This window comes from Propithecus coquereli, unplaced genomic scaffold (genome assembly GCF_000956105.1).
Source record: "Propithecus coquereli isolate 6110/MARCELLA unplaced genomic scaffold, Pcoq_1.0 Scaffold442, whole genome shotgun sequence".
Taxonomy (NCBI): domain Eukaryota; kingdom Metazoa; phylum Chordata; class Mammalia; order Primates; family Indriidae; genus Propithecus; species Propithecus coquereli.
The window spans coordinates 1,093,621-1,111,819 of record NW_012150197.1 but is presented as its reverse complement, the minus strand read 5'-3'; the positions used below and the strand labels follow the sequence as shown (position 1 = coordinate 1,111,819).

At 47.8% G+C, this 18,199-nt stretch overlaps 1 protein-coding gene across 3 annotated transcripts in view; it reads right to left on the bottom strand.

Moving 5' to 3' along the window:
• The window catches only part of DIDO1 (death inducer-obliterator 1), a 55,529-nt gene that overhangs the window by 17,061 nt on the left and 20,269 nt on the right, over nt 1-18,199 (bottom strand). For all 3 annotated transcript variants that reach the window (XM_012654635.1, XM_012654633.1, XM_012654634.1), the window contains exons 2-9: nt 17,741-17,936; nt 15,898-16,004; nt 14,286-15,108; nt 13,204-13,525; nt 11,272-11,484; nt 10,014-10,227; nt 899-1,358; nt 593-752 (exon numbers count right to left, since the gene is read on the bottom strand). In XM_012654635.1, coding sequence (XP_012510089.1) covers nt 593-752; nt 899-1,358; nt 10,014-10,227; nt 11,272-11,484; nt 13,204-13,525; nt 14,286-15,106 — 2,190 coding nt within the window. In that variant the 5' untranslated portion in view covers nt 15,107-15,108; nt 15,898-16,004; nt 17,741-17,936. The remainder of the gene's footprint in view (nt 1-592; nt 753-898; nt 1,359-10,013; nt 10,228-11,271; nt 11,485-13,203; nt 13,526-14,285; nt 15,109-15,897; nt 16,005-17,740; nt 17,937-18,199) is intronic.

Below are 18,199 nucleotides of genomic sequence, written 5' to 3'. Positions count from 1 at the left end.
CCAGGCAGGCCCCTTCCCAGCAGTTCCTGTCTGCATCATGTGGCGGCAGCACCACCCACCCTGCAGCCACGGGGAGGCTGAGCTGCCGAGCAGCCCCCACGCGAACGGCAGCGCCTGCAGGGTCGTCCTCACCGCTGCTCTGAAGAGCCCCAGCCGTCAGGCTGGCTCAGCTGACGAGGAATGTGAAGAAAATAAGGCAGAAAAAGTTGTCTGAAGCCAGAATATGGACACACCCATCTACTGGGATAAAGAATTTGAACTTCGTTTTGGAGCCAGTTAAACGATGGGCTTGTAGTTTTATAGCAATGTTTAGACTCACCTAGTGAAATAAAAAATGGACCTCCTGGGGAGCCAGTGAGACCACCGCCAGGGCCCCGGTCGGGGTGGGGAAAGGCCCACAAATACTCTCAACACCCGTGACACGGGGCCCACAGAGCATAAAGGTGTTTCTTAGCTTTCACAGAAGGAACATGAATGTTTCAAAATGCGGTTTGGTTTATTACCATAAAATTCAGCTCACAGAAACCACATAGCAAGTTAGTTCACTTCTGCGTCAGGAAAACGCCAACGTACACTGATCACACACACACACCTGATTTTTAGGGTCCTTGAGGTTGAACATGATGCTGCGGTATTTACTCTTGTAGCGGTTATCTGTAACTTGGAACAAGTTAAACATCTCCTTCTCAATATGGAGGGCAATTTTCCCCACTTCGTTTTCTGTCATGATTAAGTCGTCGCTGTCATTGACTCTGAACAGAATAAAAAAGGAACTACATAAACCACTTGCATTTGCACACATTACATTTTTCAAACCCTGGGGCAGTGCTGAAATGATCACACCATAAATGGAAGATCTTCCACTGTAACTGAGAAGATACCAAGCAGAACAGCCCACCTTTTCCACAAAATCTCCTTCAAGGAGCGTCTTATGTTTTGCCGAATTTGTGAGTTTGGCTGTGACGAGGCAGGACTTGTGGCCCCGAGGCGTCCTGGGGCTGGAGATGCCATGGGAACAGAGGTTGCCACTGGCTTCCTCATGGGTCCGACCAAAGCAGCAGAGCCAGGTAACTTTTTGGAAGCAGCTGTCACAGCAGCAGGCGTCGGTCCTGCCTGTTTGGCAGCGGAAGCTCCACCTGACTGAGTGGCCCACGGCCTCTTGGGAATGGTCCCCTTGAAACCTGAGGGTGACTTTTTAATGGCTGGTTTGGGTGCTGCCAAGTTAGTGAAGGGAGACTTCTTTGGAAGGAGACTTCTAGGTGGAGGTTGTTTGCCCACCGCGGAGCCAGGAGGGGCTGTTTTCTTTGAGGTTGCCGCAGCCGCCAATTTCTCCTCGGATCTCCTGTCTTCCTTGGTGGCTACAAAGGAGAAGGCAGGCACACTGAGTGACGCAGTGAGGGGAGGGCAACGTGTGCGCTGCACCCAACTTCGAAAGCTCGCCCCTAAACTTGTACACATGCATGAAGGCGCTATCGAGTAAGAAAATTTGGAGAAAAAGATTTTTAAAATCTTAAAATTCAGAGGAGTCTAATTAAGGTTGTCAGCAGCATTTATGATAGTGACTGTACTTTATTTCAGAAAGAAAAATGCTTTATTATCCTGTTACATTAAACCTTTCACTATAACCAACCTCTAGTTACCAAGGCTTGATTTAATCACTAGCTAAGCTTTAAAGCTAAAGGACAAATTTCACATTTTCAATAAAAGGTAGATTTAGAAAAGCACTTTCACTATTAAGAATTCAAATGCAATTTTTAAAATAAACTTGAATTTCTAAATCTTTTCAAGAAAGTAACAGACAGGTTCTCTCCACATGCACACACAAACCCTTGAGGGGCTCTTGGAGGCCAGCAATGCGCTGGCGTCTGTGTCACACACCGTGTCCTTCTGGACGAGTTGGCTGGAGACACCACCACTACTAAAAATAAGGAAAGCTGATGGAAATTTGCAACGCAGGTAACATCAATCATATTTTCATATTGAGAGTTGGATGCCGTTACAGAGATGTTCCCATTCACAACCCGAGAGTTGTGATTCAGTAACGCGGAGGGGATAGTAAATTAGTGCTTTTAATCCAAACAAGGATCGTAGTAAAAAGCCCAAACAAAAAGTCAAAAGTCCTCAACTCGCACAAAAACCTCTATATGCCAGCAAATAATTGACTACATTATAATCCTGTTAGACCATCAGCATTCAAAGGTTAGCACTATAGTGCCTTGTCAGAGAACAGGGTGCTTGTGGACAGCGTTCGTCTTGGCCACGGCTGAACGTGGCAGGACACCAGGTAGTGGGTCGAAGGAGTGAAATGCCTGGGACCAGGTGGGCCCCAGGCCTGTGGGCCACCTAGGGCAGGTGATTCAGGCACAGGGCACCGACTGAGAAGACAACTCCTCTTGGTAAAGTCTCGGTAAAGACTGCTCCAGCCATCCATGTAGCAGCAAGCCTCTGAAACTTCCACGTATCTACCCGGGGACACACAACAGCTGCTCCAGCAATCCCCCCGATTCGTCCAGGGATTACAAAGGAATCAACAGTGCTCCTCTGCCATTCATTATTCTTGTTATCTGCCTCCAACACGTCAGGGAGGTGTGAGGCTCGGGGACAAGCTGAGACCTAGCCACAAACAAGGCCTGACTCGTCAGGCCGGCCCTGGCCGTGCTGGCAGAGGGCCACGGCCAAGTCCCTAAAAGCCTGGGGGCTGCGAGTTTTCCCCACTTTGCAGGAGAAATAAAATTCCTTAATCTTACAAAACTTACAACAGCACTACATGGATCCAAAGCTCTGGATGACACATATTAGTGTTAACAGGCATCAATTCCAACTTTGAAGAGTTCCCATATGTTCTCTAACGATCATTTTAATGGTAATTCACTAAAAAGGCAAATCCCTATTCCTTCCCATAGCACCCTCCCCACCGCCTGTCAAAGGTGGTCTGTCTGGGCCGGCATTCCTGGGCCCCACAGCCACATCTCAGAATGCTTCATCCCTTTGGGAGCTGGTTTTTAAAATACAGTATGCCATAAGCAACGGCAGCATCTGAGAAGAGAGGAAACAGGGACTCACTAGGGGCGAAGGCAGAGACTGCGTCTCACTGTCCAGGAAACTCTGCCTTTCCCATTTGTGGCAATCATCACATCAAGCCCATATACCTAATTTATTTTTGATAACTCAGACTTAGCTAAAAATGTCTGCAGAATCTAACTTGAAGGATTGCTGGAGTTTAGGTTAAATAAAATCAGCAGAGGCCACTTTTCTTAGTGGAGGACATGAGAGGGGAGGGGCAGGGAAAGGACGAAGTTTTAGAGCTACAGGAAAACGTCAAAAGGATTTTGACATTGGGCAGGGGCACAACGAACCAACCACTGGTCTATAGAGGTGTCACTTTTTTCACCTGCCAGGAAACCGACATCTGGTGGTCATAAAAAGAATGAACCTGTCAGGAACACTGAAACCTGAAACCCGTTTAGACACTGCAACTAGAAACTTGGCCAAGAGTATTGTAATACTGCATGTTTAAATAACTCTAAAGAGCTGGCCTAAGGTGTTTACAGAAACCTCAACAGAACGCCTTGAATGTAGCACACAGGACACCTGTGTGACATGACCTGAAGTAGATGTTCAGTGACATCTCTTACCTTGTTTCGGGTTACAAGTATGTGTTAACTTCAATATTAACTACATTTCTCCAAATCGAAAGCATTAGAACGAGATGTCCATGTTTAGGATCCACACTTCTAATGATGTAATTTCTCCCTCATTCAGGTGAAACCCAAGTCGAGAGATTTTTAGGGAATTCCTAATACATTTGACTAACATCACCTATTACCAAAAAGAGTGGTAACAGCGAATCAAGTGACCTATTAAAAAAAGCAGGGGGTGGCTTTCCTTAACTATTAAACTGCTGTTTTGGAAAACTGTTTCCGCTTTTTTAAAGTCAACCTGTGCTTCAAAGTGTATATAAATAACTTTGGGAGGCTCAGGCAGGAGGATCACTTGAGCCCAGGAGATTGAGACCAGCCTAAGCAAGAGACCTAGTCTCTACAAAAAATAGAAAAACTACCTGGGCAGGCATGGTGATGTGTCCCTGTAGTCCCAGCTACGTGGGAGGCTGAAGTGGGAGGACTGCTTGAGCCCAGGAGTTTGAGGCTATAGTGAGCTATGATGACAGCACCACTGCACTCCAGCCTGGCCAACAGAGCAAGATCCTGTCTCTAAAAAAACTTAAAAACCCAGAGTACATAATAGGTATAATTAAGTAAATGAACAAATCACTGGTAAAATGTCCTAAAACTGGTGGACTCCCAACAGCCTGTCTCCAGTTCACTTGTCTGGTAACACAAACTAGGCCTTCTACTCTGAAACCGCCCAAGTCCTATCTAGCCATTGTCCCAGGGGCTGCTGGTGTCAAACTCGGGCAGTGACAATGAGCTCATTCTTTGGAGTAGTGCCAAGATTGAATTTGCATCTTCTTCACCCAAGTTCACTTTTAACTGTATCATGTTGTGCATGAACTTACAGAAGGGCATGGGAAACTCTGTACCCAACCGGGAAAAAACCCTACCGTAGAAAAGCAACGTCGGCACCACTGGGATAAGAGGCTGCCCCAGCCCCACCAAGCCACAGTGGTCCATCGGGGGCAGAGGTGTCTCTGCCCAGCACAGGGGTCTCCCCTGCCCTCAGGGAGCTGCCTGCACCTGAGTGGCTACAGGAGGGAAAGCTGCCCAGTGGGCCGGGCCATTTCTCTGTAATGGAAGTTGTCTGGGTTCCAGTCGTGCACAGGAATCAGCAGTGCTAACTGGCTAATTTCCCCAAAGCAGACACTGGGCATCTTGTCAGGCAGGAAGGCTGGCTGTGGCACTACAACATAGTGGCCACTGGGTGGCACTAGCGGGTCTCAAGGGAGCGGCAGGAATGCAGGCCTCCCGGAGGAAGGGCGCTAATGCATTCCTGCGAAGACAACCTGTGCAACTGCCCAAATGGAGCTGCAGGACAGGGATTAAAATATGGGGCAAGAAACCATGTCTGCGCAGTTCCACCCCACCCCACCGACGCCCACGTCTGGTGACTGCCCTTGCTGGATGGTCCCTCAGAGCAAAGGGACTGCTGAAGACCACCCGCCGTTGCACCCGTCTTCTGACCCTCTTTCTAGGCACCCTGGCCTCCACCCACTCCCCACTGTGCCCAAATTTCGGTCAGATGCAGCTGCAGGGCCTGCAGGAACCTTTTCTACGCCACGAACCGGGAAACTAGGACCCTGAAGGGACGAGGTGGGGGACTGTGGAAGCAAACTGTGCACGGTGACATAAGTTCTATTTTTCTGTGGAGTCCCAGTTCAACTGTTTCTTCACTAAGATTTTTCCCAGTATGAAGAATCAACGTGACAGTGGTTTTAAGGGAAAATGCTCTGCTTTTGCTCCTCTCAACATGCTTCAGTATTTCCCAATGACTCATCCTTTCAGAGTATAGTAAGTTACTGATTTGGTTTCCTGTTTTATAAAATACGGGTGAGTCCCAAATAGCGAGCACGGACTACATCACCGATGCTCCTCAGAGGGGATGGTCATTACAACTACAACATTTCTGTAGAGGTCCACAACCAAACCGTACTGTTTTGGGATAAGCAAAGCTTCCCTAGATTAATTTTTTTTCTTATGTCCAGTATCTGAGTTAACTTCACCTTTATGGAGAGGTGTAGAACTCTCAAAAAACTTGCAAAAAAGCAGCTGTATACCTGGAGGAAATTACCCTTCCTTGGTTTGACAGTCCCACATATGGTACTTTGAAAACTAAATTAAAGCCTGATCCATGTTGGGTTGGTAATACGAATTATACTTCGATCACTAGTGAAATGTGACGAGGACCACATCGTAGACGGGTGTCCCTCTCAACTGCAATTCCAGCTATAAAGTGTGTGCCTGCCTATCGAACCCAGGACTCATTTGGGAGCTGAGCTGTTGCTCGTAGGGGATCTCCCAAACCAGTGACAGGCACCCTGAACACCTGAGAGTAAGGGTATGTTTCAACCAACAGCGTCTGTGCCTACACTGCTCACTACCTGACCCAGCACGGCAGGGGCATGTCGGAACAGCCACGTGCCCGCCCGCATGCTGCCCCCTCCCAAAGGGTCACACTGGGCAGGTCACCCCAAAGCCGAGCGCACCGTGCAGAGCACAGCGCAGGTATGCGCAGCCGGTTACCTTACGTTCCTCCTGTCGGACTCCTCCAGGTTCTTGGCAAATGAAAGTTGCCCCAACCTTCATTTATATAAATGAGAGCAGCAGAAATTCTCATCAATCTTCCAAGTTTACTTCTCTAATTTTTAGAAGCTAAGACTATAACTATGTGCATGTTGATGTGTAACAGAAACAAACAAAAAAAACCAAAAATGTTAAGTATTTTACAACTTCATACGAATATACCTGAAGCTCGTGTACCGGAAGACTCATTGCAGCTTATCTTCAGAGGTGACCCTTGCGTGCTATGACAAGATAATGCCACCAAAGGGACTTTCCTAGAGTATTAATCTTTAAAGAGTGTTAGAGCAGATCCACAGCTCCAGGGTTATATGAAGGTCACTGAAGAGGTGGTGACTTTAGCGGGACCATCCTGCTAGAAACTTCTACCCCCTCACCCCACCTCCCCAAGGCGGCTGAAGCCCAAGAGGGACAGTTGAGGAGCAGACTGGAGGATGCCACAGGACAGTGCTGAGGGGACTTCACCTGCAGATTCAACTTGACAGAGATGGATGCAAAACTTTTCCACGATTTAATGTCATGAACAGTAGGCTCCTTTTTAAAGTTTATAGAGAGTAAAACACTTTAAATACCAAAGAATGTTATTATTGACAACCAAGAAAATTCCAGATGTATGAGCAACATTAAAAAACAGCTGTCAAGCTAAATCCTTTCTCAGTACAAATTTTGATATTCTAATTGGGAGGAGACTGGTTTGGATGTACGAAGTCTGGTTACTCCCAATGGCGTTTTATTGCCACCGGCAGCTCTGGATGAGACAGGTAAGACGGTGATGGAACCGGTGAGACGCTCACCCCCCTACAGACCCGAGTGAGGCTCTAGAGCCCCCCCACATTTATTACATGAAACTGCTCCTCTCAGGGGTTCAGTGAAAGTGCTGCTGGAGCCCAGGCCACGAGTTATCCTGGTGAAAATCTGTGTTCTCCATCCATTTCGCCACCTGTGGCAGGCACATGAGCCAGGAGAAGGGCTTCTACCTGGGCAAGGCGTAATAAGTCATCTGGATTGGGATTTACAGGTGGGTAAGGTTTTCCACTTTAATTCCCGCAGCTAGATGAAATGAACTGTAGAAATCTGTTTTCTGGTCAAAAACTGTCCAGATCCCCAGTGTTTTAAGTCACTTATAAGAGAACCATTTAGGGAGTCCAAAATACTAGGAATTGTGCCTATAAATACCAGAATTCCATTTCAACATTCTAATAAATCAGAAACACTTTAGAAAAAAATTTTGAGCCCACTTGATACCTTGACAATAACAGGAGGTGCACCAACAGTGGAAATAAAAAGAAAAAATATGGAAAAGGATATAAAAACACAAAAGGAACATCATGACCCCAGGGAGAAATAAATAAAACGCCAACTGTTTCCGTAAGCTAAAGAAAAGTGTACAGAAATCCTAAAAAACAATTTCTATAAACAAACTGGAGGAACGTGAGGACGTGAAGGATCTACGATACTCTACCGGGTGGCGCTCCCTCCTTAGAGCAGCAGCAGAGCGTCCGTGCACAGCGAGGCCGCCCGCTGGACAGGAGCCCGGCGCAGGGGCAGGAGGACGCTGGCACCTCAGGGAGCGGCAGCAGTGCAGCCTCCATGGTCTTCTCGCCACACGCGTTGGGTGCAGCGTGGGTCACCTCGCAAGAAAACCCACTGGAGACAGACCCGGCACCAGCCTCAATCGACATCCCACCCCACCAGGAAAATCTGGGGCGCAGATTCTGGTGGGCCGAGTGTGCGGTGCCCCCCACCCTGCCTGGGAGGAGGTGCAGAGATGTTTTGGGGAGAGAGGGAGAGACAGGGTAGCTTCACTCACCGATGTCCCTGCCCTCCTCCCAGCTACCCTGTGCAAAGGTGACATTTCTGGGACAACAGAAAAGGATCAGAGGTGACCAGCTCAAAAGTGTGTCCCTTACTTATGTCATGTGTAAATTCAGAATAACCATCAATTTTAATCTTGAGATGAGATGTAGATGTGCTGGAAAGGTTAATCAGTTATTAATCTGCCCCAAATTCCTGTCCCTGAAGCGTATCAGCTTCCATAAGGAGCTGATGTGTCACAAGAAGGGCGGAGGTGAGAAAGGTCAAAGCAAACCCCAAAGACGCAGCAGCCTCCTTGCTGTCCCGAGTCGCCCTCAGCGAGAGTGGGGTGCGAGGTAGTAATTCAGGGATCAGAGTCCATCGTTCCCCCATCGGCCCCAATGCACGAGTCTCCCTAGACTCCACAAATGTGGAGTCTCAGGGACAGCTTTCCGATTCTGGTTGAAACATACAGAAATTATTTGACCTGAAATTATCACCCAGGTACCTGCACTCTGGTCACACCCTGGTTTTCCTTTCCCCGTCGTGTGCCTATAGCCGACTTAAGGCACTTAATGCAGGGTCACAAAGCACTCCCTACCCACTCGGACAGGGGCTGCTTATTTCTAAGTAGGTTAGCTCTGTAACAGTGCTGTTTTGTAGAGCTGCTGTAATTTGATGAATGTTTGAGACATAGTATTTGTTACCATAAAAGTCCTAGCTCAAACAACCTAAAGTGTATTGAGATTCATTATAATGGAGCAAGTGGTTAATTCCATTTCCTTGTGACTCCATTGTTCAGTTCTTCGTCCGTTAACATTATCAAAACGAAGTTATGTGTTTTTTTTTAACCACACCATCTCTAGCAGCTACCTGCACAAGCACCTCCTCAGGTGATCTGTTAAGAGGACCACTCAAAGGAAACTGTGGCACACTTCTATAATCTTGGAATTTAGGGCTATTTAACCTTTTGGTGCTTTTTATAAAAGCACAAAATGCACTATAAATAGCACAAATAAAAATGGAACTGCAAATAGCAGAGGAAGATGTACCCTATGGACCTAATTTAATCCCTAAAACTTATCTTTGGAGCATTAGGCTGAGAAACAAGAACAAGCAGATTCAAGGTGCAGGATCTAATCTGGGGTTTCAAAGATCTATCTGAAATACCTTCATTTCATCAATTTGAAATTTGGGGCAGGGTACGACCTTTAACAGTCTAAATATTCAAGAGGAGAGTCAGATACCAAAAGCCCAGGACACTGTAGCTTTGGTGAGGGCACCGTTCAAGTGTGAAAGCACGTGGCCCTCACTCACCGCGGGACCTACTACGCAGCAGCAACGGGCTTTCAGAACTCCAGCGTGTGCTCATGTGGGTGTGCAGCATGTGGACTGGACACGAAAAATGCCTGTGTCCAGTGAAAAATAAATACTTTTAACTCCTGAAAATCATACCTCACTTGAGTATCAGATGCAATACTAATTTGCAGACAGATTCCCACAGCACACAAAAGAAGTGATGATTTTATGTGCCGAAAGTCGATAATGTGGAAAAACTCCTGAAGTTTACGCGGGGTAATAAAACTGACTGGCGTTTGGACGGTGATGAATTTTGAATGCTGGGCAGTGTATCCACCCAATCAGACTTGAAGGTGATACACACACTTACCAGGGCCTGATAATGAAAACAAAGGTTAGAGAACTCAATTGTCAAGGTAGAACACTTGCCAAGGAGGTTCGTACAGCTCTTTGAAAACAGTGACAAAGTCCCAACGGACCAGGGATAGAAGCACGGGGTCAGGAGGCGTCGTGGACACGGGCTTTGCTTCCAGCTCGGACGGTGCAGCCGGTGCTCACAACCAGCGCCAGAGCACAGCTGGGACTCCCGGGCCTCGGCGGCCTGGGGGAGGGCTATCCAGAGAGAGTGGGAGGGGGGCAGGAGGCCACCCCCTGGGTGATACGTACATTTACACAACAGTGATGCCGAGGGAGCAGCAGTCTTTTCCGGCTTCACTGCATTGTAATTGTGATCGCTCGCCCACGATGGCGTGCTGCTCTCACAGGTGGCTTCCTTCCCCAGGGCTTCGTTCCTGCACAGGGCCACCATCACCTTCTTCACCATGTTTTCTTTCTTTTCTGGAGCTGGTCTCTTGTGCATAGCAGAGATTTTAATGCCTGCCTGGATAATCAATACAATCCCAATCATTCAGAAGGTCAGAAATCATACGTTCACCACCTCCTCTCACTGCGCAATGAAGGTCACTTTGAGATCCCACCCGTCCCGAGCCTACACACGGCGCCTGCTCAGCAGCAGTCTGGCTACACTTGCACACCCCGCAGGCCCTTCGCATTCCTGGGTAATAGTTGGGATTTCAAGTATTTGAGTGGTGTTAAGGTCCCTGACACAGAATCATCAGTAACCCTGCTGAGGTATGAGGCTGCCTTGAGCGAGGCAATGAGACCAAGTGAAGCAAAGGGGACAGGTCTGTGTGTGAGGCTGTGCCCAACATGGGCGGAGGGATGGGGAGCAGGGCACAGTAACATGGCAAGAAGATGGGTGCACAAATGGTCCTGCTGTGTTCTTAATTGGAAACCTGGTGATTCTGGGATGGCAGCAAGGTCTAGGCTGCTCCCAGCAGCAACTGCTTCTTTGGAAGTTTTATGATTCAAGATTATCACAGCCTTAAAAATTAAGTCATCTAAAAGCTAAATAAGCATGTGAAAATAATCAGGAACCCTCCCCCCCCCAAATAGTGCTAATTTATGCATCGTCACAAACATGACAGGGGCCATTGACATAGCCACATAGAGCCCAAGGAAGGGCCCAAGACAAGAGTGTGTGATCTCTGAACACCCCTGGACTCTTCCAAAATCACATGGAGCGTGCAAACGAGACAACTGTGAGAGCTGGGTCTTCAATGAAGCACACAGCCTTGCCCAGGACACACCCTTCAACTGCCCCGAGAGCCACTTTCCACATAAATCCCACTGGTGGTCACCAGCCTCTCAAAAAGACGGAACCCTCCACGCAGCAGCCAGCTGCCTGCACAGCTTTGTTCAGTTGTGTTAACCAATCCCTCAGCTGATGGGAGGGGAGAGAAAGAAAACTGGTGGGAGAAGTGAGAAGCGAAAGGCAAAAGGAAAAGTGATACTCTCTGCATTATGTCTGAACAGGCCGTCCCCACAGTCAGCAAATAAAAACAGCTGGACTTGGTCAACTTACCTGAACACTACATTTTGGTAGATTGAGCTTTTCTGGCTTTATCTTGATCTTTTCTTTAGGTTTTGGTTTTTGTTCTTTACCTGAACTTAGAAATTTCATGGTTGCTGCAGCATGTTTAAGAATGCAGTCATTACTGCAGTAAACCGAGTCAGGCTGTGCCACGCTGGAGCACCCAGGGCCAATGCACTTTGAGGCACCAGGAGCCTCTACAACCTGCAGAACAAAAGAGGAGAATTCAAACGATGTACTCGCCAGTTTTGGCAGTTAAGAGCATTTTGTAAAATCACTATTTATAGTACCAGGCCATTTCTGAATCAGAAGAAAAACTTATCTTCATCTGCTCAAGCGCCATGAATCTACCTCTCTGCAGAGCACTCCCATTTTACGGTTCCTGTGGTGGCAGAACCCCAAGGTGACCCCAAGGACTCTGGACCCTGTGCTCTGTGACCAGGGTGTGATTTCACACCCACAATTAGGTTCTGCTGTAGGGCAAATGTGCGGGGATTGTGCAGATGTAAATAAGGCCCAGAATAGGCTGATTCTGCATCAAAAGGGTCTGAATCAGGTGGAAACTCTCAGCAGAGGGGCTGGCCTTTCCTGATGAGAGAAGACTCCAGGATGGGTTTTGAAGCTTCCCTGTGTGGAGAGGACCACCTATGGCTAGGACCTTGGGCAAGGTTGCCAAATAAAATACAAGAACACCGAGTCAAATTTCAGTTTCACGTAAACAATGAATCATTTTTCAGTATAAGTATGCCACAAAAATTGCATGGGGCTTACGGATGAGCCACTCGAGGGCTTCTGGCAGGGAGTCTGCCCCTCGCCGAGCCTGAGGAGGTCCCAGACCCAGCCGTGCCCGACTGTAGTCGGGCAAGATGCTGAGCAGAGGCCCCGCTAAGCCGTGTCCAGGCTTCCCATGGAAACTGAGACCATAAATGCTGCTGTTTAAAGCCAAGTCTGTGGTAATTTGTTTTGCAGCAATAGGAAATGACAAACCAAAGAAGTATACTTGGTCGCTTCTGTTCACAGCTACTCAAGTATGTTCCAGGGCCACTATTAAACACACACGAACATGTCCCTCAAATGTACTTGAGCAAAACTTATTCTCAAATTAAACATTTAACATAATTGTTTTTCCTCCATAGTATCTAAGTTTTACTTAGAATAAAATTTAGGCTTATGTCACACACATGGACAACAAAGACATAAAAACTGATGACTTTTCCCATTAATTTACATACCCTTTAATTTCTTAATGACTAAACATTAGAATGATCTCAACAGCTAACGCTGTATTTCCACTGAGTCCCTCTAATACTTCTAGAGCACATTCATTTCAGGGGCCCAATCATCACACTTCCACCTCGCGGCTGACACAGTGCAAGAGATGCTTCTAGACACAGCAATCTCAAAGCCTCTGTACACCTGACAACTGCCAGTGGACAGGTGGCCAGGGCACGCGTGGCCCGAGGACCATGGAAGGCCCAGAGTGCAGGAGGCGGGAGGGGAACTCTGGGAGCCCGAGACGCTCTCCTAACAGAAGCTAAGGTGATGAGAATCTCGGCCCAGAGCAGCACACAGCCAGGTGGGAGGAGAAGCCAGTCGACGGGGCCGCAAGGTGGAGAAACCGTGCCCTGTGCACCAATACCCCAGGGACCAGCTCTCTGGGCTTGTCACCCGCTGGAAGAGGGTGCGGGGGGTATAGTTACTGCAACAGCCCAAAGACAATCTGGTAACGTACATAAAACACACACGGACAGCAAGAATACTGACGGAAGGCTAATTTACAAAAACTAAGTCGGTAATATACAGGAGGCAGACGGGGTGAGGCAGGAGACGGAGCTCAGTGCAGCCCCAGGAAGCCCTTCCTACCCAGGGCAAGTCTGCCATCCGCAAGGTTGCCCTCAATGCCTGCCCACGATGAACACTCACAGGCTGGAAGATCTTAAGCTTCTTCTTGCCGCTCGGATGTGCAGCCTTCTCAATTCTGCCCTTGATGCCCTGGTCCTCACTGGACTTCTGCTCCACCGTCCCTATGCTTGTGAAGTCGGTGCCGTCGGTATCTCCGGGCCTGAACTTAGTCTCTGGCTGATCTGTGGTTTCCGAGTTAGTCTCGTCTTGCACTTGCAGGATGGTACAGTTGGGGCAGATATAATCTTCCCCATTCCTTTCCAAAAGCCTCCCTCGCGCCTCGGAAATGCCCACACAGTCGCCATGAAACCATTCCTCACACCGGTCACAGCAAATCATAAACCTGAAATGACAGAGCAGTGGTGTCAGGAACGAGAAGTGAGTGCTAAATGCATACTTGTCAACAATAAATCAAGTTGGTTCTGACATTCTGAGAAAATGCAAATATACAGAAAAATTAAACAAAAATAAAGAACACCCATATGCTCTTGATTTTATTAACATTCAACCAAATTTGCTTCATCCTTCTTTTGACTAGAGCCTTGTAAGAGTGGACTACAGGCGTTAAGGCTTTCCACCCCACACAGCTTCAGTGTGCGTCTCCAGAAAGCAGCAACAATACCTCTGCCCACCGCCAAGCCAGCGGAGGCTCCATCGTGCCACCAGCACCCAGCCCAGCAAAGGCTCTGTGTCGCCCAAATGTCTGCAGTAGGGTCAACTCACGGTGTGCGCATGACCCTCTGCTAGGCCTCTCGAGAAACGGTCTAGAGCAGTGCTCTCTGACACAGGTCCCTGGGACAACAGATGCTCTCCCCTGTGCTGTCTACACAAGAGCCACTGACCACACGTGGCTGTCTCATCTCACACTGCCATGCTGCCTGCAATCAGCCATGTGTGGCTGGCAGCTACCACAGTGGAGCCCCAGGAAGCTCCAGGCGGTCCTTACCCCCTCCTCACACTTCTTTATCGACAATGACTTGTTCGTCGTTGTCAGTTTACTCACTCATCCAGCCCAGCTTTGTCACTCTTCAAATCAAGGCAAATGGAAAATTGTCTACTTTCATTGCTCGGGCTTCTGAGAAACCTGGGCCCCTGTGACCTACCTGTTGTTGTGAGGCTGGCGGCAGATGCAGTACAGGGCGTTGGGGTCGTACACCTCACACTCAGGCTTAGGCTTGCCTGGGTCCCCACGTTCTTCCTCCTTGACTCCCTGGGCCACTGTCCCCTCTGCCTCACTGTCACCATTCCCAGCCTGGCCCGCAGCCCCCTGCTCGTCCCGGGGCTCCTGCTTGCTGGGCAGTGCGCTCTCGACAGCGCCGCCGGCCTGGACATCCACCGTTTCTGTGGGATCCTCCTCCCGCTGCTTCTTCCGCAGGCGGTTCTGGATGCCTTTCGGGGGCCGCTCGGCGGGCTCCTGCTCTCGCTTTCTTCGAAGGCGATTCTGAAGCTCTTTCAAGGTCAGTCCGTCACTGTCACTATCAGAGGTGGTGTCCTCATCATCACCTCCTTTGGCTTTCTCTGAAGAGGCCGGTCGTTCCTTCCCACGAGTGGAGCCAGACTTGGGACCACTTCTACCCTCAGAAGTGCTTTCTACGCTCCCTTCCGAAGCGGTTTCGGCATCTGTGACTGGACAAGACGTTGGCTCGCTGGAGTCCTCAAGGGAGACAGGGATGCTCCTTCTTCCTCGGCGCCGAACGGTCGTGAGGAACTCCTCCACCCGCTCCGTGCGCTTGGGCTGCCGGCCGCTGCGCCTCAAGGACAGGCTGTGCTGCTGCGGCTCCACAGGGTCGGCCTCTGCGTCACCTGCACCCTCCCGCTTCGCAATAGTGGTTCTTCGAAAACCCCATGTTTTCCTGAACTCTTTGCTCGTGGGTTTGATAGCCTTAGGTGTCTCCTCATTGCTCGGGTCGCCTTTATCATCCATACCTAATGATGAAACGCAGTCAGGTCACGGCCAACGAACCGCCAAGCGAAAACATCCAAGAGGGAGCACCACCCCCCCAAATGTCAACTTATAAGCAGTGACACAACAGAACGATTTTCTACCCACAAAAGTGGAGCTGCACATAAACTAAGTCCTTCCGACCAGTGTTTCCCAAAGTGTGGTCTGAGATGATTTGAGGTAGTTCCTGAAGAAAATTTTAATAGTTGTGTACTAACATTTTTAATAGTTAAGTACTACATAGCTAGGAAGTCAAATATATATAATTTAGCTATTTAAGTGCTTAGCACGAAGCTTTACAAGACAGGCAGTAGTGAAAAATATGAAATAATTAGCCCCACAAGTGGTGTAACACCACTACCCGAACATCAAGATCGACACACTGGTGTGGCAGCTCAGACGCCACATACGTTCCCGGGCACTCCCTTGGAGCTGAGCCGCCCTACCCACGAACCCAGCGAACTCGATGCTGTGTCCATTTGGGCCTCGCCTGCAAAAGGACCCGAGTCTATCCTGGACCTTGGAGCCCTAGGCTGCGTGACCCTGTTGGAGAGATCACACAGGGCCACCCAGGAGAGACGCTGTCTCACACCCTCCACGCCAGTATTCACTGCGGTTGGCTGAGTGCTGAGCAACCCTCCTGGGCGCCAAGCGAGAGAAGGATCGCCTGGACTCCTGACCCACAGGGTGTGAGATATAAAATGGGCCCTGTTTTTAGTCCACTGAGTTTCAGAGATATTATTAGCAGTGACAGACACTTAGAGAGTACTGACCTAGGTGACAGTTGTACGGTGTCCTTCTTTACTCTCTCTCGCTTTTTTAACACATTACTAAAGCATCACGTCCGTGAAATTTTTACTTTTGTTGACAATGACGAAACCTGAAAAAGACAGTATATACCTTGAGAATTCTTTTCCAAGCTGCCCAAGCTTTAATCACATTTAAATGCTAATGATGACTCTGATTTTACACCAAGTTCCATCCTAGGGGAAGGACTGGTATAAAACGAAAATCTAAAAAATATAAAACACACAAAACTTAAAATTATTTGCAACCTTTTGTTTGGTTTTTTTGCTTCCCTCTAAATGTTGTTACTTCCCCCTTTCCTGTCCGGCCGTAGATACTGCCTCACAGTGACCTCTGCGTCCTGTAAACTGCATCACACACTCCCAGGTCACCACGCAGAAGCCGTTGAGGCTAGAACCACATCACTTCTTTGGTCACCTGGGCTGGAGGCAATGCTGACCTCAAAAGATTGTGGGCTAGGCCGGGCGCGGTGGCTCACGCCTGTAATCCCAGCTCTCTGGGAGGCCGAGGCGGGAGGATTGTTTGAGCTCAGGAGTTCGAAACCAGCCTGAGCAAGAGCGAGACCCCATCTCTACTAAAAAGAGAAAGAAATTAATTGGACAACTAAAAATATATAGAAAAAACTAGCCAGGCATGGTGGCGCATGCCTGTAGTCCCAGCTACTCGGGAGGCTGAGGCAGGAGGATCACTTGATCCCAGGAGTTTGAGGTTGCTGTGAGCTAAGATGACGCCACGGCACTCTAGCCCGGGCAACACAGTGAGACTCTGTCTCAAAAAAAAAAAAAAAAAAAAGATTGTGGGCTTTAAATGTAGAGAAGTAACATGAAAAGTAGATACTATGCTCTTTAGAAACATAGAGGGCAGAATAGTTACTAAACCACATCGATTATAACTGTTTATTCATTCACACTAGAAATTTTACTTTTAGGAAAACAGTTTTCTGCTTGGGTAAACCAACAAATTTGCAGCAAATTTGACAGAGATCTTAAAAGAGGGTCAATTTTCACACAACACTGAAGATTTCTACTAAAGATGCAGTTTCAGGGGCTTGCACCAGCCTTTGCCTAGAAGGGCATGCGGCTGCTGTCCGTCCAGCACTGAGCGCTGGTGGAACTCGTGCTAGGCTGAGAAAGAAGCCCAATACCTGCTGTCTTGGCGATGGCTTTCTGCAGGAAGAGTTCTGCTTTATATAATTCATTTTTCATCAAAGAGATTATATACAATTTCAATGTATATGCACTAACAAAATAACCAATGTAAAAATAAAGGACCACTCAGAATTAAATTCTTAACAGATGATTAAACATTCATCTAAAAACCTTGGGCTAAAATTTAGAATATAAATATCCCTCGGTGTCCTCAGGGGATTGGTTTCAGGAACCCCCAATACAAAAATCTGTAGATGCTTAAGTCTCCTACATAAAATGGTATAGTATCTGCATACAACCTATGCACATCTTCCCACACCCTTCAAACCATCTTTAAAGTACTAAACTTATAATACATGATAACACGTAAATGCTATGTACATAGATGTTATATTGTATTGCTTTTTTAAAATTGGTATTTTTAATTGTTTTTTTATTGTTTCCCCTCAATGTTTTCAATCTGCCGTTGGTCAAATCCAAGGATGCAGACCACAGATACGGAACCCCTTTGATATGAAGGGTGCAGTGTATGTCAAATAAATACGAAGACTACTTTATATCAGTTTCTTTATAACTAATTTTCTATTTCCTTAGAAATAGAAAATACAAACTTACTAAGTTAAAATGTTGTTGCCACTGTGTAACAGTATTGGTACTTTACCTGCCCCAACACTGAGAGCTTGGACACTTGCCCCACAACCCTAAACACAACAGAAAACCCTAGCCGATGAAATCTGTTGGTCGAGCAGACAGCCAGGCCTCAGAACATCGCTGTTGTCAGTCTCTGTCGGCTCGTAATAGGATTCGTACCATCAACAACTCAGATTATCTACAGATTGCTCCTGTGGAGTAAGCTCCTAAAAGAAAATAAGAAAATATTTTATAGATTTTTAAGTAATTATAACTGAAACCACATATCAATAATAAAAAATCCTCCCAACTAATGTATTTGAGCGCACACTATGTGACCCAAGAAGACACCCAGGAGTAGTTAACAAGCACACAACTGGCCGGGCGCGGTGGCTCACGCCTGTAATCCTAGCACTCTGGGAGGCCAAGGCGGGTGGATCCCTCAAGGTCAGGAGTTCGAGACCAGCCTGAGCAAGAGCGAGACCCCGTC